General features: G+C 45.0%; 3 protein-coding genes across 6 annotated transcripts; 1 reads left to right on the top strand and 2 right to left on the bottom strand.

Moving 5' to 3' along the window:
• Positions 1-2,399: 2,399 nt before the first annotated feature.
• Positions 2,400-4,315, bottom strand: nono (non-POU domain containing, octamer-binding). Its single transcript, XM_010745515.3, has one exon. The coding sequence runs from the start codon at positions 4,195-4,197 to the stop codon at positions 2,872-2,874; it is 1,326 nt and encodes a 441-aa protein (XP_010743817.1). The 5' UTR covers positions 4,198-4,315; the 3' UTR covers positions 2,400-2,871.
• Positions 4,316-5,408: 1,093 nt separating this feature from the next.
• On the top strand, positions 5,409-8,524 carry pold2 (polymerase (DNA directed), delta 2, regulatory subunit). 2 transcript variants are annotated; one of them, XM_010745513.3, is made up of 11 exons: positions 5,409-5,604; positions 5,710-5,960; positions 6,044-6,165; positions 6,259-6,382; positions 6,463-6,577; positions 6,664-6,862; positions 6,981-7,061; positions 7,285-7,442; positions 7,532-7,659; positions 7,754-7,855; positions 7,967-8,524. In XM_010745513.3, the coding sequence occupies exons 2-11, from the start codon at positions 5,729-5,731 to the stop codon at positions 8,125-8,127; spliced, it is 1,422 nt and encodes a 473-aa protein (XP_010743815.3). In that variant the 5' UTR covers positions 5,409-5,604; positions 5,710-5,728; the 3' UTR covers positions 8,128-8,524. The 2 variants fall into 2 exon arrangements, with proteins under 2 accessions (XP_010743815.3, XP_010743816.3); XM_010745514.3 differs by having other exon boundaries at positions 5,722-5,960.
• On the bottom strand, positions 8,271-21,527 carry aebp1b (AE binding protein 1b). Of its 3 annotated transcripts, none has more exons than XM_010745511.3 (23): positions 21,258-21,527; positions 20,588-21,057; positions 19,481-19,660; positions 19,330-19,386; positions 18,334-18,798; positions 16,581-16,655; positions 16,004-16,066; positions 15,672-15,755; positions 14,511-14,582; positions 14,297-14,406; positions 13,579-13,718; positions 13,412-13,496; positions 13,187-13,331; positions 13,009-13,097; positions 12,766-12,889; positions 12,340-12,536; positions 12,011-12,187; positions 11,722-11,885; positions 10,977-11,608; positions 10,711-10,850; positions 9,565-9,664; positions 9,290-9,456; positions 8,271-9,203 (listed from the first exon to the last, which is right to left on the bottom strand). In XM_010745511.3, the coding sequence occupies exons 2-23, from the start codon at positions 20,805-20,807 to the stop codon at positions 8,799-8,801; spliced, it is 3,891 nt and encodes a 1,296-aa protein (XP_010743813.3). In that variant the 5' UTR covers positions 20,808-21,057; positions 21,258-21,527; the 3' UTR covers positions 8,271-8,798. The 3 variants fall into 3 exon arrangements, with proteins under 3 accessions (XP_010743813.3, XP_010743814.3, XP_019119503.2); XM_010745512.3 differs by having other exon boundaries at positions 20,588-21,062; XM_019263958.2 differs by having other exon boundaries at positions 20,588-21,527.
• Between the last annotated feature and the right edge of the window lie 164 nt (positions 21,528-21,691).

Genomic DNA, 21,691 nt, shown 5'->3' on the forward strand with positions numbered 1-21,691 from the left:
GTAGATACCTACAGTTATTTAAATGATCGTAGCATTTATTTAATATTTCTCTGAGAGTCTCGACAATATATAACGATTTAATATAATAAGTCATGTTGTTGAATTATTTTAACATTTAACATAGAAAATGTTCACATAGAGCAGCACCACCCAGAGTTTCAAACAGGGAGCAGATGAAGTTAATGCTGCGAGCTTTTAATGCATTAATAATGAACTCACTCAAGTACTAAAATACAGTTTAATTTTTTGCAATACTTCATTTTAAACACAACTTTAGCTGCAGTATATTTCACCTAAATGCAAGATGGGACATTAAAATATATATCACTGTTTGTATGAGACCATTTATTTATGTTAGTAAAAAATATATTTTAATTTTATTGCAATACATATGCGTATGTAAATGATTTAATGTCATGTGCGTGTGTCTGTTTAGAATTTTGCATTGTTCATTTGCATAGAGGATGGACATAAATATGCCGTTATGGTTTCCTTCCACGGTAACATGCAAATGATTCAAACGTATGACCTGATATTATAGAAGTTATACTAATACAATGCTGATTTATTGAGCCTTACCTGAATTATATTCATATACTCATGCAGCCTTTCAAATATTATTATTCTTAATACAGAAGGTTCATTCATCATTGCTCTCTTCTGTTGTGCAAGCACAAAAATCTTTGTTTTATATGAAATATGAAAAGAAAATCTTACACAGGGAGCTGTAGGAAAAAAAGTGTTGAAAAGTTTCTGAATCGTGCTTTTTGTCTCTCAGACCTTTGCGATCTGTCCCCGAGATAAAACACACTTTCCCCTCTTTATGACAGAGTCCTTATCGGTCATTATTTATGGTTTATTGTGCAAACTTGACGGTGGAACAAGTTGATTATCTCGACTTTTTGGACTCCGATACAGGTGAAGGGCAGTTTTCTCAGAAAGTTCTTGGCTATCCGCTGAAAATAAGAGAGAGAGGATAATATGAGGCTCCTCAAATATCTGCAGTTATCAAACAACAAATCATCTGATTTGATCTGATTGTCTAATTAGGACTCTTGGTTTAATTATGACACTTCTGTACAGATGTTTGGTTTGTGCTGAGCAGCTGCTACTGCTGCACAAGTCTGGCACACTGCAACTGTTTGGCTATTATGCAAGCCCTGAAAGGTTTCGGTCCGCCGACACAGCACAAACTAGACTTTCTCCGCATGCTGTTTTTATTTGGGTTTCATCTAAACGAGCGGTTTCTTCACGAAACTCAAACAGCAGAGCGTGATGTACGTCACAGATGTGGAGCAGCACTGAAGTCAGCAGCATTTGAAAACATTTAATACTTGTGTTTTGCACAGCTGAGATCGATGGACTTTGACCTTTAAACTTTTCAATATTAAGCAATTCACAGAGCTGGACATGAAAAGGAAATCACTGATGCTTTGAATCACAGCAGCTTCCTCCTGAAATTAGTCAGAGTTGTTGGTATGCAGGTGTCACCACCCTCAGTGTCACTTTAGACTGTGTGGGCATCGGACTGTTTGAACTGTGCTTCATTCTTCCTTCTTCTGAGTCACGAGACATCTGGTTGGGTGGGTAGGGATTTGCCCAGGGAGTGAACCACCAATAAAAAGTGAGCATTCCCACACACCATATGCTGCTATGGAAGGAGAACCACAGGTATGATTTATTGGTATTAATAAAGAGGGTAACAGTGGCACAGTTTCAGGGGAGGATCTGTGAAGGGAGGTGACATAACATGACATTAGTTATCAAAACAAGAGCCTAAATGTTCAGATACAGAGGTTTTTTCCCACTTTGGACATACCTTTATGTATTTGGTGTAGCATGAAGTTGTCTATGGATGAAATAACATTATGATCCTCATTGGTGTCCAGAAATTGGATGAAACTAAACTAGTAAACTGAGGGAGGACGAGGAGGTGTCTGTCTTTTTCCACAGTCTCAGACTTGGAAACCTCTATCTTGATGTATTGTAGGCGTTATTAATATGAATTACACCTGTGTTTCTCTGTTGCTCACTGACCGGAGGTGACGTCAGCTGATTTAATCAATAATTAACATTCAGCAAGTTTAAGTTTAGTGTTCACGTTAGCAGGTGTTCAGTAATAAGCTGTGTTGGGATGGGCCCGAGATTTTGCTGTTGATGTGACATTAAATGCTGCTTTTGAATTGTGTTTCGGGGTCACTGGTTCGTCAGTGTCACAGTGTTCGTGAAATCAATCCTCTGACAGCAGCGAATTGTGCTTTATGTGCAGTAAAATTCAAGCACTTTCAAGGTACTTGAAGACTCTAAAAGCCAACAACACGACGTCTAAAATCGTTACCATAAATGTGAAAAATAAAGTTTATACCCACAGCAATTAAACTATATTGTTTATTTTACCAGCTGTTCATATTAACTTTGACTGCACGGGCGACAACAAATATGACATTCAAGCGTACTCCTAAACTAAAAAGACTGATCTAAGTCGTGTGTGTGTCTCGGTTTGCTGGTGACACGTGTGGCTGCTCTGAAAAGAAAACTTAGAAATCTTAAAATGTCAAAAGAGAAATCTTAGGGAATCATGAATTTATTCCAGAAAAGTCAACATATCCAGGACAAAAACATCTTCTATCCCTATGAAAAATACATTAAGAGGTGAAAAATAAAAGTAAAAGACATGGCTCATTTTGGAGAGTTAGGATATTTTAGTACTAAAAAAATACGAACTCAAAAAAAAAAAGGAACAAATAAAAATGTACAAAAAGAAAAAAACAAAACAAAACATGCATCGGCCGTCAAAGTTCAAAAAGTAACGTTCACTACCTGAACTTTAAAATACAGTGAGTATGAAAAGGGGAGAAACAGACATTTGATTCAAAATCTGCGTTGTTTGTTATAGTCTCCGGGCCCCGGGAGGCCCCTGGGGAAGCCGCCCTGGCCTCCTCCGGGCATGTTGTTGTTTCCCGCTCCAGGCATCATCGGAGCATTCTCGGCCGCCATGCTGGGAGTACCGGCAGAACCGGCGCTGCTGCCCAGCGAGTTTCTGTTCATGGGCATGCCGTGATTGCCCATGTGCATCCTCATGTCTTGCTCCCTGTTTTCAGGGAAGTTGCCTCTGAAGCCCTCCTGCTGCCTCTTCATCATCTCCTCGTTGCGCATCCTCATCTCCTCCTCTCTCCTCCGGCGCTCCTCCTCCTGCCGGAGCTCGGCCTGTTTCCTCTTCTGCACCTCCTGGCTGTGGAGCTCCTCCATCCTCCGCAGCTCCTCCTGCCGCCTCAGCAGGTCCTGCCTCATCAGCATCACCTGATGCTCGTGCCTGGCCGCCTCCATCTCCGCCTCCAGCTTCTCCTGGGCCTCCTTCATGTTGCGGTCCACCATCTCGTACTGCTGCTTCTCCATCTCCATCAGGGCCTTCCAGCGCATGGCGTACTCGTACTCGAAGGAGCCGGGCTGGGCGAACCGGGGCGGCTGCTCGCGCTCTTTGTGATATTGCTGGTTCTTGTTGATGAGCTTCTCTGACAGCCCCTCTTCTTCATCGCACTGCTCCATCGGCTCCACCGTGATGGGGCGAGGGAACGCCGTGAGAAGATAGGCTCCATCGCTGCACTTATCCAAAGCCTTCCTGGCAGCCGGCTTCGAGGTGTACTCCACTATCCCCTTCCCCGTGGGCCTCCCCCGGTCATCCACTATGACCACGGCTCTCTCTATCTGCCCGAACACGGCGAAGGCCTCCTCCAGGAGCTCGTTGGACACAAAGTCTGGCAGGTTTTTCACAGTCAAAGCGGCCCCGTGGGTCGCAAACCTCACCCGTATGGGCCTGCCTCTGAAGGGGGTGTCATCCAGCTCGGCTCTGGCGATCTCTGCGATGATCCTGGTCTCCAGCCGGATGAAGCCGAAGCCTCTCTCCTTGTTGATGAAGATCTCGTTGGCCTTGCCGTACTTGGCGAACAGCTTCTCCAGGTCCTCCTCGGTGACCCCGGTGGGGAGGTTCCCCACGAACAGCCTGCTCCGCTGGGTGAAGGTCTTCTCCCCGGGCTTCCTGAAGCTCTGCAGGTCCAGGGTCAAGGCCTCGTTGGGGTTGGTCTCGCTCGGCTCCGGCTGCTGGCCGTTGGTGTTGGTGCCGCCGCCGCCGGGCTTCTTCTGCTCCCCCGGGCGGTTGGGCCCGTGGTTCTGCTGCGCTGGGCCTCTGTTCCCCTGCATGGCTCCGGACCGGATTGAAAAGGCGCAAAAAGTCCCGAGTGGCACAAAGAAGCAGCAAAATGGCGAGGCTGCCGAGCGCTATTGTGACCTCACCACCGCGCGACTGTTTCTATATGAATGCGTGACGTCGACTCTGTGCGACGGGGCGAGAAAAAAACAACAACTTTTTTATTATTTTATTTTAAAATATCATGTAATATTATATGTGCTGTTTATTCAACGTTTATGTATCTAATTTTTCTAAAGGTTTATGTTATAGTTCTTACTCCATTTACGTAATCCCGCGACTGTTATTCTTACGCAATCTCGCGAGACTACACGGAGGAAGGAATAACATTTTCCTTCCAGACGATCTCACGAGATAGAGAGAAAAAAACAACTTTTTTTATTTTATTTTAAAATATCATGTAATATTATATGTGTTGTTTATTCAAAGTTTATGTATCTAATTTTTCTAAAGGTTATAGTTCTTACTCCATTTACGTAGTCTCGCGAGATTACATGAAAAGGGAAAACAACCGTGTTATAGATCGGTGACGTCTTTTATAAAAAATATTATATATGCTCAATATTATATTTACTTTATGTACGTAATTTTCGTTGTTTATGTTCTTACGTTATTTACTCGCGAGAATACGCACCCTGTTTATATTTTGTCCAAACGATCTCGCGAGACTACATGAAGAATAATGGCTGAGCGAAAACAAAAGTTATAGACCGGTGACGTGTTTTGTATAAATAAAAAATATTATATATGCTCAATATTATACTTTATGTACGTAATTTTCGTTACGGTTTATGTTCTTACGTTTTTACGTAATCTCGCGAGAATACGCACCCCCTTTTAATATCTTTCACCCAGACGATCTCGCGAGACTACGTGCGTTGACGGTTGAGCAAAAACAAAGGTTATAGAGCGGTGTCGTCTTTAGTAAAATATCATATATGCTCAATAATCTCATTATTTTTACTTTATGTGGGTAATTTTCGTTAAGGTTTAAGTTGCGTTGTTTTTGTGTAACAATTTTTTTAACGTAATCTCGCGAGAATATACGTCCAGACGATCTCGCGAGCTTTCGTGCGTCACCATGGAAACAAAAGTTGGATCGTGTCTTTTAAATTATGATTTATGTTCAGTATCTCATCACATTTGCTCAAATATTATATTAGTAATTTACGTTAGAAATTCTGCGTGTTTGTTTGTTTTATATGTTTCCCTCGAGCTGTCTCTATGTAATCTCGCGAGAACACGCGGTCTCATTGACAAAAACACTGGTGCGGTTGATTTCGCGGGAATCTTCTGTTTTGCTCGCTGACAGGGAGTCAGGTCAGTGTCACCTGAACTTATACCGTAACACCTGAGTTGAGGCAGGTAACAGCCGAAGCTCCGCGGTCCACACTGCCAAGGTAAGGTCGTTAAACCTGTCTAAAGTCGGCATGTCACCACCAGCTGCCTGTTAAAACACGTTATAAACATGCATGACAGTCACAAAGTAGATCATGTGTACTCAGTCTGTGCTGCAGGACAGTCATGTTCTCCGCCCTGAGCGCACAGAAGGAGGGCTCCTCTCTGCTCTCCCGCCCTGCCTCGGAGGATCAGGACCAGGGCCCGGTGTTTGAGAGGCTGTCCCTGGCTTACAGTCCCTGCTCCGAGCGCTACAAAGTCGGGGAGAGAAGCTTCAGTCGCCAGTATGCTCATATCTACGCAGCACGACTCATGCAGATGAGGCCCCTGCTATCAGAGAGAGCCCAGCAGAAGTGGGGTGAGCTGAGCATGTTGTTTTGCATGTTAAAGCAAATTATTTTCAACATGTTTTCTAACCTGTTCTGACTTTTTTTCTGCCAGGATCAGCCGTGCTCATCAAGAGGCTGTGTGACCTGCAGACAGCGGAGCAGTGCTGCATCGTAGGGACTCTGTTTAAGCGTATGGAGCTGCAGCCGTCTATTCTGCGAGAGATCAGCGATGAGGTCTGCGGACATTTGGACACCTCCGTCCCCGGAGAAACGTAAAAAAAAAATCATGTCATGTGACATCACATCTCTTCGTTTTCTCGCCTGCAGCACAATCTGCTGCCCCAGCCTGCACGGGCCAAATACATCAGTGAGACGGACGAGCTGATCCTGGAGGACGAGCTGCAGAGGATCAAACTGGAGGGCAAAATCGACAGAGACAAGTGTGTCACAGGTGAGATCACACGTTGCTGAAGGAGCACGGCGTTGCTCAAATCATATCTCCCGTGCATCATGGCATCTCTTCTCTTTCAGGTAGTGTAATTGCGATATATGGAGCTGAAAGGAACGACGGGAAGTTCACAGTTGAGGACTTCTGCATGGCTGATCTTCCTCCACAGACACCAAGACCTGTGCTCAGCTCTGACAGGTACATACATACATACACGGCTTAAATCTGAAACCTTTTTATGGTGATAGATCATATTCTAAAAAGGTTTTTCTGTCATCATCTAGGTTCGTGCTCCTAGCCTCAGGACTTGGCCTCGGCAGTAGTCATGCTGACAGCATGCTGGGCCTGCAGTTGCTCATCGATATGGTAACCGGTCAGCTTGGTGACCAGGGGGAGCAGAGCGGGGCAGCCAACATTTCCAGGGTCCTGCTGGCTGGAAACCTCCTGAGTCAAAGCACCCAGGATAAGGACGCATCAACGAAGGTATCTGGAACTCGTTCAACCTCCTCTTAGTTTTACTCTTTTAGAAAAGAAGCAAACATGAACTGGATCCATTTTTACAACATTAAAATACTTGTTTTATCCTCCCTTGTGTGTCAAGCCCAAGTACCTGACCAAGAAGACTCAGGCTGGCAGCGTGGAGGCGATTCGTCTGCTGGATGAGCTGCTGCTTCAGCTGGTGGTGAGTCCACCTCTAACCATTTTTTACTTTAATACACAACAATTAATTGTTTAATTGTCAACTATTAAATCTATTCTGATAATGAGTTAGTCATTTTGAGTCAGAAAAATGTCCACACTCCGAGTTTAGCTTCTTAAATGTGAAGATTTTCTAGTCTTCTGTGATCATAAGCATTAGAAATAACTAAAGATGATGTGTGTGTCACTTCCTCCTGCTATTCTAGGCTTCACTTCCAGTGGATGTAATGCCCGGCCAGTATGACCCCACCAACTACACCCTCCCACAGCAGCCTCTCCACCGCTGCATGTTCCCCTTGTCCTCCGTGTACCCCACACTACAGTTGGCCTCCAATCCGCACATAGCTAACATTGATGGAGTGAGGTAAGCGGTATCACACAGTCACTATCTTTCTTGGTTCTTTCCCAAACAAGTGTGCAGATGTTTAGTTTGTGTTTGTGTTCCCACGAAAGGTTCCTGGGCACTTCAGGCCAAAATGTTCTCGACATTCAGAAGTACAGCAGCATGGACAGTCACCTGGAAATCCTGGAGGAAACGCTACGGCTCCGACACCTGGCCCCGACGGCTCCTGATACTCTCGGTTAGTCGGATAAGTTAATACCGGATAAATGGAAAAACCTTCAGACTAAAATTGATTTAGATTATTCACACTGTTTTTTTGTGTTTTGTGTCAGGATGTTTCCCGTTTTACCAAAAAGATCCTTTCATCTTGGAAGAGTGTCCTCATGTTTACTTCAGTGGCAACGCTACAACTTTTGAGTCCAAGCTCGTCAAAGGTCAGCGCGCGATGTGTAGAAATCTAAACTTTTAGACTGCAAACGGACAAAATATTTGCCGTTTTCCTCCAAACTAATGTCTCACTATATTACTCCTTCTCTCCCTAACAGGTCCTGATGGCCAAGAAGTCCTTTTAGTTACTATTCCAGAGTTCAGCAGCACCCAAACGGCGTGCCTGGTTAATCTACGTACTCTTGAATGTGAGCCGGTCAGCTTCTCGGCCTTCTCCGCCAACGACGACGAGGAAAGCGAGATGAACATCAGCCACTGAGGGTCCATATCCGCGCACATCATGCCTTCAACATGCCTAATGTCTCCAGTCTTTATTGCACTGATCACTATCATAAAGGTCAATGAATTGCAAGAGGAGAAATCAGTATTCACAAAGGTGAAGAGAGAGAGAGAAGACAAGCGTTGTGTATTAACAAGCGTTTATTTGAAAAATAACTCTTCTACCCCAACTGTGCTCGAAGGAACCGTGACAGAACTTTCCCTCCTCTTGACTTTTGTCACCAACTTTGAACAAAATGCTTTTTAAACCTTTCATGACTGTTCATACAGTAAAAAAAAAAAATGTTTCTGCCTTTGACGAAGACTGAAAACAATTCAACCCTGGTGTAAAAGTGTTTTTTTTTATGTGCATCCACAATAAACATCTTTTTCATGAAGCATTCGTAAAGACTGAACAGACCAGAGAAATGCAGTGTGAACTATGAAACTGAAGTACTGTTAGTTAACAGGGTAAATGTCTGTGAAGAGGCATTTTGTAGATACACTAACTTTATACAGTTAATATAGTTAATATTCTGTACGTTGCCATTGCTCATGTACACAGACAGGACTCCTTGTTTGATTCATCAAACCTGCTCAAAGTACAACGTGGCAATGAGAACTACAAGTGGGAGAGGACAGTTTGCGTGTTTACTGAGTCGTGTGTTTGGTTTAATAGTCATCGATCTTGTACTCATAGTTATAATCCAGGATGGAGTCTGTGAAACCGCCAGGCGTTGAGGACTGTTCCTCCTCTAGCCATGAGTCATACCAGGATGTGGTGGTCTCTGGCGTCGTGGGAATTGTGGTAGTTGGGGGTAACGTTGTTGTTGTCGGCGGCGGCGTTGTCGGTGGAGGAAGAGTTGTTGATCTTAACCTCAATAATCTCTGTTGCCGGAGGCGACGGATGCGAGCTATCCTCAGCCTCCTCTGCCTTTCGGCGCTGATTCGTGAATTTGGTGAATACCCACCGTTGCCGTGAACCACACGCCTGTTGCTGTTACTAACAACTGGAGGCTGTGCTCTGGAGTTGCTGTAGCTGAGTCGAATAGGCTTGTTGCCATGGAGGGCCATGATCTGCAGGGAGGTTATGAAAGACACCTATGAAATACTAAACAGGCATAAAATGAGGGTGTGGTTCATTCAGGATGGCGTTGCCTCACCTGTTTAATGCGGTCCCAGTTGGATTTGGCCAGGTTGAAGCTGCAGGCGGTGGCTCCTGACTGGTAACCCACCACGCAGAGTTTGGTCACAGGGGAGAAGCCCTCAGCTCGAGCCGTCACGCGGTACTCTCCCGGGTTAAGCAGGCGCCAGTAGTCTCCTGTCGATGCTGCAATGACAAAGAGTGGCCACACATGTAGTTTAAAGACGGTGCTTTGTTGTTTTTCAAAAGTTAAAGACTCAAAAAAAGAGGAAGAGAGGAAGTCTTTCACCAAACCTGTGGTGACGTCATGGTTTATCCCCTCTACAGACACAGTGGCATTTGCAATGGCGTTCCCCTGTTGGTCCTTCACAATGCCCCTGATGCCACGATGCACCTAGGCAGAAAAGGTAAAGGTTTATACTCGATATATGTTCTTTTATCTTCTCTTGAGGACAATCTTTGATGAAACATTAAACTCAAGTACTTTTAGAAAGGGAAGAGTTACAGAGCTTCACGCAGGAGGCCGGACATTTAACTTTTTCTTCAATTTAACCACCGGCTGGTGAGGATCCTTAAAATGGTGTTTCCAAACTTATGGTCTGGACCCCAAATGGGTCTTCATCTGTTTTAATTAGGATAATGCAATCAGAGGGCTGCACACGTACTCACAGAACTGGAGTTACATCATATAAATACTTGATGTAACTCCAATACACAATGCTGGTTGTGTGCATGGGCCCCTCTTTATCTCTCTGCTCGCAAATCTGGACCTGAAAACGTGTCCACGCTCTCTGGCTGAGGTCACTCTGAGTGTGATTGTCTGTGATTCCCTCACTTTAAATTGAGTGGGTGACTAGTGTGTAGTTCATAGATGTTGATCTTATGGCAATTTGTGTTTTTTTTCCTGGGAAAACACCAAATTTCACTCTTGGGTCACAAGCTGAAAACGTTTTGAAAAAGCAGGAGCAGCTCTGTGAAGATGTAATTAGACACAGCAGTGATTTGAGCTAAATGATGTTTAGCAGGTGGTATGTTTACCATGTTCACCACCTTAGTTTAGCACGCAAACATGCAAGGACTTGCTAATTAGCACTGAACACCAAGTACAGCTGAGGCTGTCGTTTGTTTGCAGGGATCACTAAAGTCAAGAATTCATCCTTTGGGGACTGTTGATATTGAAACTTCATGGCAATCCAACCAATAGCTGTTTCACCCAAAGCCAAACCTGATGGTGGCACTAAAGGAAAACTCAAGAAGATGACCGATGTCAGAGGGATTCATCCTCTGGGGACCACAAATGCTTGGACATTCCTATGCTGCTAGCACGTCAAGTTGAATTGGTCTTATTGGGCCTCAGTGGTCAAATGGGGGCTCTAATATAGGGGGTACTTTGGAGTACTACAGGGGGATATGTGAGATCTCACATGGGTTGTGACTGACCTGCTCCATGAAGATCAGCATTGCCTCTCTGTTCTTCTCCCACTCATACGCCAACTCACTCTTATGAGGGAACTTATCACATCCCAGGAACACGGACAGCTCAAAGCAGTTGGTGTGCAGGTAGCTGAAATCGTTCATACCTACAAAGGGAAAACACACAGAGAGATAAACCTTAGAGCGTGCACTGCACACACTGTCCACCAGGGTGTGTTATAAATACATGCAGACCTGTAAAGCATATGATAAACCTACTGGCCTCTACTTACTTCCTGTGATTGGCTTCCACTTGGCGCGGTTGACGAGGCCGTGCCCCCCTGTGGGTCCGCCTCCGTGGCAGGAGCCTTGGTAGTTGTGTGTCATGGTCAGGTGTGTGGAGGCGTAGGACACAGCCAACCACCTGAACAGGGACTCATCTGCGATCACCCGAGGTTCATCTTCGGGCTCAGCATACTGGTAGCCAGCACTTCTCCCTCTGTCGTCCTCTTCCTCCTCTCTGTGGCCATAACCTTGGTCGTAACCGTGACCTTGGTCGTAACCGTGACCTTGGTCATAACCGTGACCTTGGTCATAACCGTGACCTTGGTCGTAGCCTTGGTGGTAGCCTTGGCCGTGGTCATAGCCTTGCCTGTGGTCGTAGCTTTGGCCGTGGTCGTAGCCTTGCCTGTGGTCGTAACCTTGCCTGTGGTCGTAGCCTTGCCTGTGGTCATAGCCTTGCCTGTGGTCATAGCCCTGGCCGTGGTCGTAGCCTTGCCTGCGGTCATAGCTTTGGCCGTGGTCGTAGCCTTGGCCCCTCCACTCCTCCTCTGGCTCTGCGTATCCCCTTCCTCTCCAGTCTTCCTCAGGCTCCTCCTGGTAACCCCTACCCCACTCTGTAACGTCAAAACCTTCGTCTTCATACCTGTAATGAAAGCAAAAGAGGTTCTCAGAGAGATATGCAGGAGAACAGTGGAGGAAAATGAGAGTTTGGGTATGTGAGTGAGCACAGAGGCAAAAGGAGAGGACAAGTCTTACTGTCTCTTCTTGCGGCTGTGGCGTTTCTGGCTCTCGGCAGGCTTGTTGAGACGCAGGCTGTCATAAGGATAGGCCACAATTGACTCCCCACCCTGGAAGTTCGCACCCAACACAAATGGATGGCTTTTCATCCAGGAGATTATGGCCCTGGTTTCCACAGCAATCTGGATCACACGAACAATGGAGAAAAAAGTGTTTTCTGAGCAGACCACAAGTCTGTTTAAGTCTTTTACATCCATTTTATAGTAAAAAAACACACTGTCATCAGCATTTATGATTAGCTCCTTACCGAGGTGTTGTACTGAAAGTCCTCCGGTATTTGTACGTGGTGATTGGGGAAGATCTTTGGCACCAAGCCTTTATCTTCAGCATCCCACAGGATACTATTCAGGTCTGGGAAGTTCTGGAAGATGTCAAAGCCGTCTGCAGTGAAATGTCCTGTGGTCCACGTACTCACCTCTGATCCCTGCAGGGGAGGATTTGAGAATAATTGACAAATGGAGCCGAGACCCCAGACCACCAACAGAGCATGATTCGCATTTCCTGTTTGTTTTTCTCTTTTCTTTGGTTTGCCAGTTAAGTAGAAACACGTGATTTTAATGATCAAAATCTACTAACCGCCTCAAAAGCTTCCTCGTGTCCGTCAGGGTTCAGAGATGGCACCAGGTGGATGCGTATTCCCTCGACCAGCTGCTGGGCTCTGGGGTTTCTGTCTTTGTACTCTTTGCACAGGTACTGCATAAGTAGCAGGATCATCTCCCGACCCACTGCCTCGTTTCCGTGGAGACCGGCCGTGAAGCGCAACTCTGGCTCGCCTGCGACGACAACCAGACAAGACAAGACTGTAGTTATTAGTCCCCCAACCATAATCTGCCGACTTCCACCTGGTGTTTATTAAGATTTACAGGAATCATCGGTGGTGCCATCGAGACCCACCAGCCCTCAGCTTCAGACTGTTAGAAAGACAGACTGCTAGTTTGCATTCACTTTAATTAAAATGAAGAGCTGTCTGTCTGTTTCATGGTCGTATGAACACCTTCCCACCTATTTCATGCTCTGTGGGGTTGCCAGAGATGACCATGGCCATGATCTCCAGTCCCTTGGAGCTGCGTCCCAGGCTGTAGATGTTGGTGATGTTTGGACACTCCTCGTTCACCGACTTCATAAGCTGAACACATGAGAAGAAGGAAACAGCGTGTGAAGTAGTGTGCATCATATTTATGCATTATTTATAAAACAACTGATGGAAACTGTTCAAATCGTGAACATCGGACCAGGGATACTCACTGCAATCATCTCTGAGTAGCTGTGATGTTTGAACTTCAAGTAGTCTACTGGTGTCACTTCATTTTGCCTGTACTGAGCGTCAACAGCATCTGTGGAACAAAAAACACGATTAGTTTTGCGTGTCTTGCGTTTTGTTGTGTGTGCATGTGTTAAGTGCATCCATGTGTTTGAGGCTCACCAGGCACGGGGCAGCCGAGGACCTCCAGCCGCATACACAGAGTGCCGTTCCAGCTCTGAGGGATGATTCGGATGTAGCGGGCCAGCACGGGCTCTGCCAGCTGATTCATGACCGGAACATCCTTATCATTGCTTCCAAAGAACAACTGGACAAGAGAGGCAGGAAAGTGAGTCAGGGTTTGAGTCAGACGTGGTGCCCAGAGGAGGTGATTTCAGCTAAATTTACCCAGTCAGCGTATCCATCGTGGATGGTGGTCCACTCTCTACTGTCATTGCTGAAAGCCAGGAAGTACGATGTGACAAAGTCGCTCCTGAAACAAGACAAGACGTGAGCAAAGTGTTGAGTTTGGAAACAGAGAAAGCAGCGCACTCGTCTGTGTGTTTGTGTCATACTCGTTGTAGGAGTCTCGTCCTTGCGTTATGACTCCCGTGAACTCCGTCTCCCTGCGAGCGTCTATCTCAAACCAATGGATCCTGTCCTCTGAGTTGGCACACCACGCACCGCCTCTCATGTCGTCTTCATCATCGGTGCCCTGGGAACCGCAGAGGCCAGAATATCAGCTAATCATGCACTGACATGGCAGTGATTTAAAACAGATGCATGTTGGATTTAATGTCTTCTAGTGGTGATTGCGAGCCCCTTGTTTCAGAGCATCTTTGGATTTAAAAAGTTCATTCTAAGGTAACAAAAAGATTCTTATTCTCAGATGATTATGCATGAATATAAACACAGTTGTGAATATAATATTCTGCAAACAGAACCCACTAAATCTGACACACCAACCCCTTAACTCTGCACATACACCATAGATGCCGTGATAACCTTTGGAGTTTATTGTTCAAAGCAGCTTTTGACTTAGAAAGCAGAAACAATTTGAAGATTTATCAGCTGATTTAATTGCGTAGCTGCTGAAAAGATTCAGACTATAAACACTGCCGAACATAAACTGCCAAAAGCAGCTAATGGAGACGACAGACTCAGCAATAACAGTATTTTTCCAACACGTGTCTGGTAGCTAGTGTTTATTCCAAGGCTTGGAAGTATGTAAGTGATAGCTGTAGCGTATGTAAGCTTTCAGACCACAGCAGTCCTACTCTGATTGTTGTGTACCTGCATGTTGAGGCGCGCCCGCTGAGGCGCAAATCTATACTGGGACATGGAAGAGGCTGAAAGCTGGTCTGACTCGATCTTATGGGACTCCATCCCCAGGGGAGGACACTCTGCCACGTACACAGAAACACAACACAGACCATCAGATGATATGTTAAATGTATTAGAGAAGCTTGAGCAATGTTTTCCAGCTTTAAACAAGTTGACGACTTACCCTTTGGCTCTTTGTAGACACGTGGTCTGTTTTTGGCCCGTTCCTCTGCCTCCTTCAGCTTCTGCGCTCTCTCTGGCAGAGGTCAGGAAAACATTATTAATGCCAAATAAATTGTGCTGTCTTGGCTGGATATTTTCTCTCTTTTACTCTGCCCAGAAATGATGTAGGAACTCATCATTATTTTGCAAATTTTATATGCCAAAAAAAAAAAAAACCCCAAGAGAACCTGGAAGGCTGGAGTGCAGTGTAAAAAAAAAACAACCCAGATGTTGTGATTTCCAAGTGTGCTCTGATCAAACTGAGATCATCCCGGCCCAGAGAGATTACCATTGAAGAAGAAGACTGCTGTATCCCATCTATCATTATCATTATTCATATTGTGAGACCCTGAACCGCATGGCACACTGACACACTGTAGTTTATTGCTGATAGTATGGATGCCGTAAGTCTTGACTGACAGTGTTAATGTAAAACTTGTTGTAAGCTCCACCAGTGGACAAACACATGCACCCATTAACACACACTGATGTGTGTAGGTGCATGCACACACATCTGCGCTTGTGTGTCGGCGTCACGGATGAGTGCTTCGAGACTCGAGAAATGCTTTTTCACCTTAAACCCAGATAGCAGTGAAGCGTCCACGCAGGAAATGCCCTATTGACACCAGTCCTGACAGTGTTATATATCATCGCCTCCGTGCTCGCCTCAACCGCCAGCTGACCCCACAGTCAGCAAGACACGTGGCGGGAAAGAGCCGAATGTGACGTGAATACACATTACAACATCCCCTGCCAACTAATTCTCCCTTGTTCTGTCTTTTTCTTATCACTCCCCTTCCTCCTCACATCTCTAAAGAGATTTACTGAACTTTTTTTTCTTTTCTTTTTCCGGATTATCTCCATTTCGCTTTGGAAGGATGAACTCTTGTCCCTGCCGTGCAAGTTAAAGCAGGCAACCAAAAGGGCCCGCTGACATTAGCGTGGTGGGAAATCACATCTGCATTCTCTTATAACAGAAAGGTGATCCATCTTAGACCTGTTATGTGTTAGTACTTTTGAACTTAGGTCACAGGCCATGCTGTATGCCGCCGTATGTAGTTTAACATGATTGTGCAGAGTGATGTTATGTAAGAAAAAAGGATCCACATCTGGGTTTTCTTACCTTTCTCCAGCCTCTCTCTTTCTTTAGCCGCTCTCTCCTTCTCCTTCTCCATCCATTTATCGTCTGTCTCGTCTTCTTTCCTCCCTGTAAAAAAACAATATAATCAAGAATGATTTTATAGAAACACCTATAAACACACAAGCCTCATGTGCAAGCCATTAGGAACAATAAAAAAGGTCACACAGGATCAGTAAGAAATCTGGAAAGCTGTTGACCTGTTTATCCCCTTTCCCGCCTGCTTCATTGGCAGGAAGTCACTGAAGCTTAACCAATCTAATAAAAAACATTTGTGTATGGATATGTTTCAGCTGTTTGTGTGGTTGTGCACATACTTCCATATTCGTCGTAATCATCATACCACGTCCCCTCAAACGGAGGAGTGGTTGTGGGCTCCTCTGCGTAAAAAAAAACAAAAAAACATCAAGTTCAATCACTCAAAGGCGCAGCTACATAAAAGTGAGATTTTACGAGATATCATGGTTTAATCTGCAGTTTTACAGGTTAGTACAGCCCTGACTTATTCAACCACAACAACTGCTCCCTATTTGGATGCCACCGTGACGCCTAGCGTGCAATTAAGCCGTTAAATCTTTTAATTCACATTTACGAGAATCATAACAGAGTGGTGATCTGATGACAGGGCCTTTTTTTCTTTAATCCATAACAAAACTGAGGAATGTTTTGTTGACTCTGTGGAACCAAGCAAACCCACCCACTCCTGTTTGAAAAAGTAGGGCAGGTTAGATCACAGACTGGCTATAATGTTATTCCCATGTGTTGAATTCTGCTCCCGGCTTAAAGGCACAGATGGAACGGACATTTTATCTGAATCAAAAGCCTAGAGAGATTTCTTACCAGCTAACTGTTTGATAATTGATTGACTGATGTTCGTTGAATTTGTGCTGTTACCTGGGAGGGTTTCTACTTTAATTTCAGGGCTGACCTCTTTACCGTCAGGGAATGGAAGATTGTCTGGCTCCTCGACTGCAAGAGTGGAAAAATAGGACAATAAAAAAGATTTAGAAGGTCAAACAGAGGGATTATTAGTGTCAGAAGCAGACTGAGAAACAGACTGAAGAGACAGAAAAGGCCGAATGTGAGGGAATTACTGGAAACATTGGAAGACCAGAGGTATGGTACAGTGTGCTGGAAACACAGAGTAATGAGAACATGTCGGCCCGGTCCAGAGTGTCACAGAACCACACGACGACACACTGTTTCCTACATCTGATGCTGCGGAAAAACTAGTTCAGTCATCGCTGACTTCAGGTGGACGGAGGCTGGAAGAGATATCAATGATGATGATTCAAAAAGTTTTCAGCATGAAGTCTGTGAATTAGACCATGGAGGGTAAGAGTAGAACGATGTGTTTAGCCTACCAGGGGGCTGAATGGATGTGGATGAATGTTCTTATGTTACAAATTGAAATGACAGTTTATAATCTGAAGATGTTTGGACATAAAAATAATATTTAAACAATTCAGTCTGTTGCTTCAACAACAACGAGTGAGTCATGATAACTTAAAATCTTTAGCTGTGATTCATTACAAAGTTAGAAGAGTTCTGCTGACTCATGTTCTTTAGTTGCGGAGCCCTTTTATAGCAACCGATGAGTTGACTGAAAATCCACCGAACACAAGTTGTCGTTAGCTTGTTGTTTCTAATTTAAGGAAAGTTATGTGTCTGCGTCTCAGAAAAACAAAGTCATCCACGGTGGAGATCCACTTAAACTACTACCCACACTTTTTTTCTTTAAAACACACTTCAGCCACATATTTCAAACCAGCATCTATGTTTGGCTGTGGCTGTTAGCAGCACAGTAAAAGCAGCAGTGATGTGGTAGTGTGGCGCATGTCGGGATCAAACCTGAAACCGCTGGTGAAAATGTGTGTAGTCAAATCTTGGGAATATGAAAAACTATTTTTTTGTTTAGCTTAATTGGTCTAATTTTGAATTATCCGAACAAAAAACTATCACTTGACAGAACTTGCAATTTTAAGTTTATACAAACTTGGGCTGAGGTTCAAAGGCAATCCCACCCAACCATGTTTTGATTGTTTTTTTTTAACAGTTGAATTTGGGTGGAGTTAGATATTAATTGTGATTGGGTGCTAGCTGTGACTGTTGAGCTTTGGGCCACCAGAGGAGGTTTTCAGGCCCAGGGAATCGGGGACCCAGCAGGATATACAAGTGAGAATGTTGGTGGAAACCAATCGGGAGCTGGATGGACGGAAGCAAAGCCATCTGTCCATCAGGAAACTCCATGAATCACAGAGGGTTGAGGCAGAGCAGCTGTTGGACGTCCACCAGAAAACATTTTCTCCATAAAATATGATTTACCTAAATCTTGAATTTAATCAAATTCAGTGCCCCACCTCACTTAAAAGAGTTATAATAAGTTGTGTTTTTGTAAAATAAGTGACGAGTTGCATGGTTAACTGAGTTGACTGAGGAACCCAAGTCTAAACCAATCAATGCTCAACCCCACCCCTTCAGTGGGTGTAATTAAACATTCAACGTTGAACCCTGCCCCAATCTGCAGGCTGCAATCAAGTAAAGTTAATGATTCCTACTCATCATCTCGTATCATTCATGTTTGACAAACTGTCCCCCCCACAAACATCCTCAATCAAATCGAAGCAAGGAGATGAGTCAGACATACATGTGGCATCCCAGTAATCGGTGTCATCTGTCCCAGCCTTGCCATCAACCTCAGGGGCAGAGGGCGTCGGGTCCACCTCTTTCCAGTAGCTGTCATAGTTGTCAGTGACAGGAGCATATGGTTCTGTCTCATCTGGTGTCCAGTAGTCTTCATAGTGAGGCGTTTTGGTGGTCACCTCTTTCTCATCTGGTTTCCAGTAGTCTTCATAGAGAGGCGTTTTGGTGGTCACCTCTTTCTCATCTGGTTTCCAGTAATCAACGTAGGCGTCAGGCGTTGGACTGGACGGGACAGCCTCTTCTGGTTGCCAGAAGTCTTCATAGTTTTCTGGTTCTGGAACAACTGGGTCTTCCTCCTCTGGCTTCCAGTAGTCATATGGAAGATCGGTGATTGGAGTCTCTGGCTGAGGCTGGGACGGTGTGGGTTCCCCCTCCCAGTAGTCATCCTCCGGTTTCCAGTAATCTCCGTCTGACAAGAGAAACAGATGGAAAGGTAGTCTCAGATGTCTAGACAAAAACATGTATCATATTTACATATATTTCCTGAGGGGAGGGCGGGGGAAGGTGTTTTCACTACCAAAAGTTGTTTTGTTGTTTGCCATACATTTATAAATTGCAAAACTTCTAATCTTCTAATCTGCCAACCAGAAATATCGTCATTGCAATTCCTTGCATCCTTCTTCCCTGTCAAAATATAGGGACTACATGACCCACAATGCAACTTGACCACCAAAAGCTGCTGGCCTTCAAGCAGAGATGGCAAGCCGGGTAAAGAGGTCTGGTAACAATTTCTTTTTCGAACTCCTCACAACCAGATTTTTTTGATTTTCAAACTTGTAGTCTCCAACCCCAACAAATTCTCAATGCTTTTTTTTTCTTTTTTAGTTGTACCAACCCATTACTATATTTTGAGACATTAGGTGGGAGGTGTTGCAGATGTTGAGACTGAAATATAAGATTCGCCCCCTCCCCTTTCCGTCCAAGTGTGTGTGTCACTCACCACCATCAGGATAGGGGTAGTCTGTGTAAGGTTCAGTGGGTGGTTCAGTCGGGCTCGCTAGAGGCAGCAGAAAGACACAAGGTCAACAACATTCATTCAAGTTCAAGTCATTCAAGTTCAAACATGGCTCACGGCTCCGTCCTGCCCTCACGTGTTGTGGTTGGCGGTAGAGTTGTGGTCGGCGGTAGAGTTGTGGTCGTCTGCTTGTCCTTCTTCTTGCCCTTCTTGTCGGTTTTGGGCTTTTTGGTGGCGTTTGGGTCTTTGTTCTTCTTCTTGTCCTTCTTCTTCTTCTTGCCTTCTTCTGGCGCTCTCCTCACCCTGCCCAACACACCTGGAGAGACGATGAAAACGGGAAATGAAAGAGGTTTTTCCATGCATATACATGCATAAATATTAAAGTATTTTCTCAAATCTATCCCGTATTCAACCCTCTCTCCAGCTCTTATTAATCAATGATCAATGATCATAATGAGGTTAAATTCAAAACATATGTATTCCTGGTTCTTGTTTTTGTTTGTAACATTTATGAATCAATGTGAGACTTAAATTATGCAATTATTTCTTTCCTGCGATGTCAAAACTCAATGCTGCCAGGGAAAATCCAGACAGCCAGATGCATTTCAGTGGTTGCTTGAGGTCCATCAGTATTTCCTTCTGAGGTTGTCTGAAGTTCTGAGACTCTTTCATGGAAAACACTTCTCTCTCTTTCCATTAGCTGTGCTCCATTAACCACAATTCAGTTTTAATGACACTAAATCCGTCCAAATACTCAATAAATATATCACAATCACCTCAACAACATGTGACCCCTAAAGCATAAACCCCCCTTTAGTTGGGACTCATTAAAAAGTTTGATTGGACTGACATGTATCACATTTAAAGCTTTGTTAGAAAGCTCCAGAAAAGAGGTTTATCGCAAATATCCTTTCTGTCAGCGTGACTGTGCACCAGAGTCAGCATGAATCACGCAGGGTAACAGCAACAGAGGCAGTGGAAAAGGTCAGCGTCATAAAAAAAATCTGCCAGCAAGATGCTTGACTCAGTGTCTTCTTCTCTAGCTGTGAGCCAAAGAATTTCTATGAAGAATTAGTAGTAGACAGGTGAGGACATGGACTTTTTCATGCCTGTCAGTGACTGAACGGTTGTGTCTGTGTTTGCTCTACCATGTCATGTTGGAGATCTGACCGTACCTGAACAGCTTTGACTGCATAACATATCTGTATTTTTTAGAGTTAAGATAAAAGTTTTCTCCACTCACCTGCCTCCTCTGTGTCTCTTTGTGGGTGTGCGTCCACTGCAAGTCCATGATCACTTTCTGGGTCATCCAGGGACTCGTCTTGCAGCTCATCCCCTGCCTGCCTCTCCCCTTCAGTCTGCCGGAGAGAAATTATCCCCCCTGCACTCTCCCCTCCTCTGGGGATCAGCAGGAAGCACAGGGCCAGCAGAGCCACAGACACAACCACAGCCTGGCTTTTCATACCTGCTGTTCTTCCAACTGCAGAATCCTTTGGTTTGGAGTTTTCAACTTCTCTCTCTCTGCCGTCCAATGCTCAATCCAACTTTTCCAACGTCTCTCCACCAGAAGAATTATCTTTTCTTTTTTTTTTCACCCTTTCTTCCCCCCCCCACCCGTGTCCCTTGCAATGTGATCCACACTTTTTTACTCCAGCAGGGAAACTTCTGCAGCTCCACACCGTACCCACAGCCACAGTGTCAAGCAGGCTGAGACTGGGCTAGACAGAGATGGAGTGGGAGGGGGGTAGGGATAGGCAGGGAGGGAAGGGAGGTGGGTTATATAGAGAGAGACAGAGAGAGAGAGAGATACAGAGTAAAGCAGCAATCCAGTCAAATGAATAGACCGGTTCCCTAATTGCCCTGCAGCTATGGTCAGCTGAAAAAACAGCGTAAGGCCACAGGATCCCCCTCACCTGGCTGACGAGTCAGAACAGGTGCAGGGCTCAGACAGGAGATGTCGGGGGGTGGATGAGGGAGGGCAGGTGAGGCCTCAGACTGCAGGGCTTGCACCTCCTGGGCGAGAGAAATAAGCCAGCTCCTTTTCGTCTGCGTCTCGTCTCCGTCGAATTCCTCGGTGGAGAGCTCCTTTTTTTTTTACTTCGCCCTGCAGACTTCATCCACAGAGCAGAACAGCAGGAGAGAAGAGTGACTCCTCAAGACACTGAATTCCACAACAAGAGGAGGAGGAGAAAAAGGGGGAGGAAAAGGGATTTTGTGTGTGTGTGTGTTAACAAAACCAAACACCACTTATCATCAGGGGGAGGAATTCAAAGAAAATGAAAACAGGCAGGAGTAGAACATAAATTCTTTTTCAGTCCAGGCCTTGTTTTGGTTGGGAATGGACCTT

Source organism: Larimichthys crocea, chromosome III, assembly GCF_000972845.2.
Source record: "Larimichthys crocea isolate SSNF chromosome III, L_crocea_2.0, whole genome shotgun sequence".
Classification (NCBI taxonomy): domain Eukaryota; kingdom Metazoa; phylum Chordata; class Actinopteri; family Sciaenidae; genus Larimichthys; species Larimichthys crocea.

What these genes read in the sequence shown, in the direction of transcription:
- nono (XM_010745515.3), bottom strand. Translation starts at nt 4,197, where the DNA reads ATGCAGGGGAACAGAGGCCCAGCGCAGCAGAACCACGGGCCCAACCGC.
- pold2 (XM_010745513.3), top strand. Translation starts at nt 5,729, where the DNA reads ATGTTCTCCGCCCTGAGCGCACAGAAGGAGGGCTCCTCTCTGCTCTCC. An exon ending in ATAAGGACGCATCAACGAAG is followed by an intron (nt 6,863 to 6,980) that starts GTATCTGGAACT and finishes TTGTGTGTCAAG; the next exon opens with CCCAAGTACCTGACCAAGAA. An exon ending in GACGGCTCCTGATACTCTCG is followed by an intron (nt 7,660 to 7,753) that starts GTTAGTCGGATA and finishes GTTTTGTGTCAG; the next exon opens with GATGTTTCCCGTTTTACCAA.
- aebp1b (XM_010745511.3), bottom strand. Translation starts at nt 20,807, where the DNA reads ATGAAAAGCCAGGCTGTGGTTGTGTCTGTGGCTCTGCTGGCCCTGTGC. An exon ending in TGATTACGACGAATATGGAA is followed by an intron (nt 15,756 to 16,003) that starts GTATGTGCACAA and finishes GTTTTTTTACAG; the next exon opens with GGAGGAAAGAAGACGAGACA. An exon ending in ACGATGGATACGCTGACTGG is followed by an intron (nt 13,332 to 13,411) that starts GTAAATTTAGCT and finishes TCTCTTGTCCAG; the next exon opens with TTGTTCTTTGGAAGCAATGA.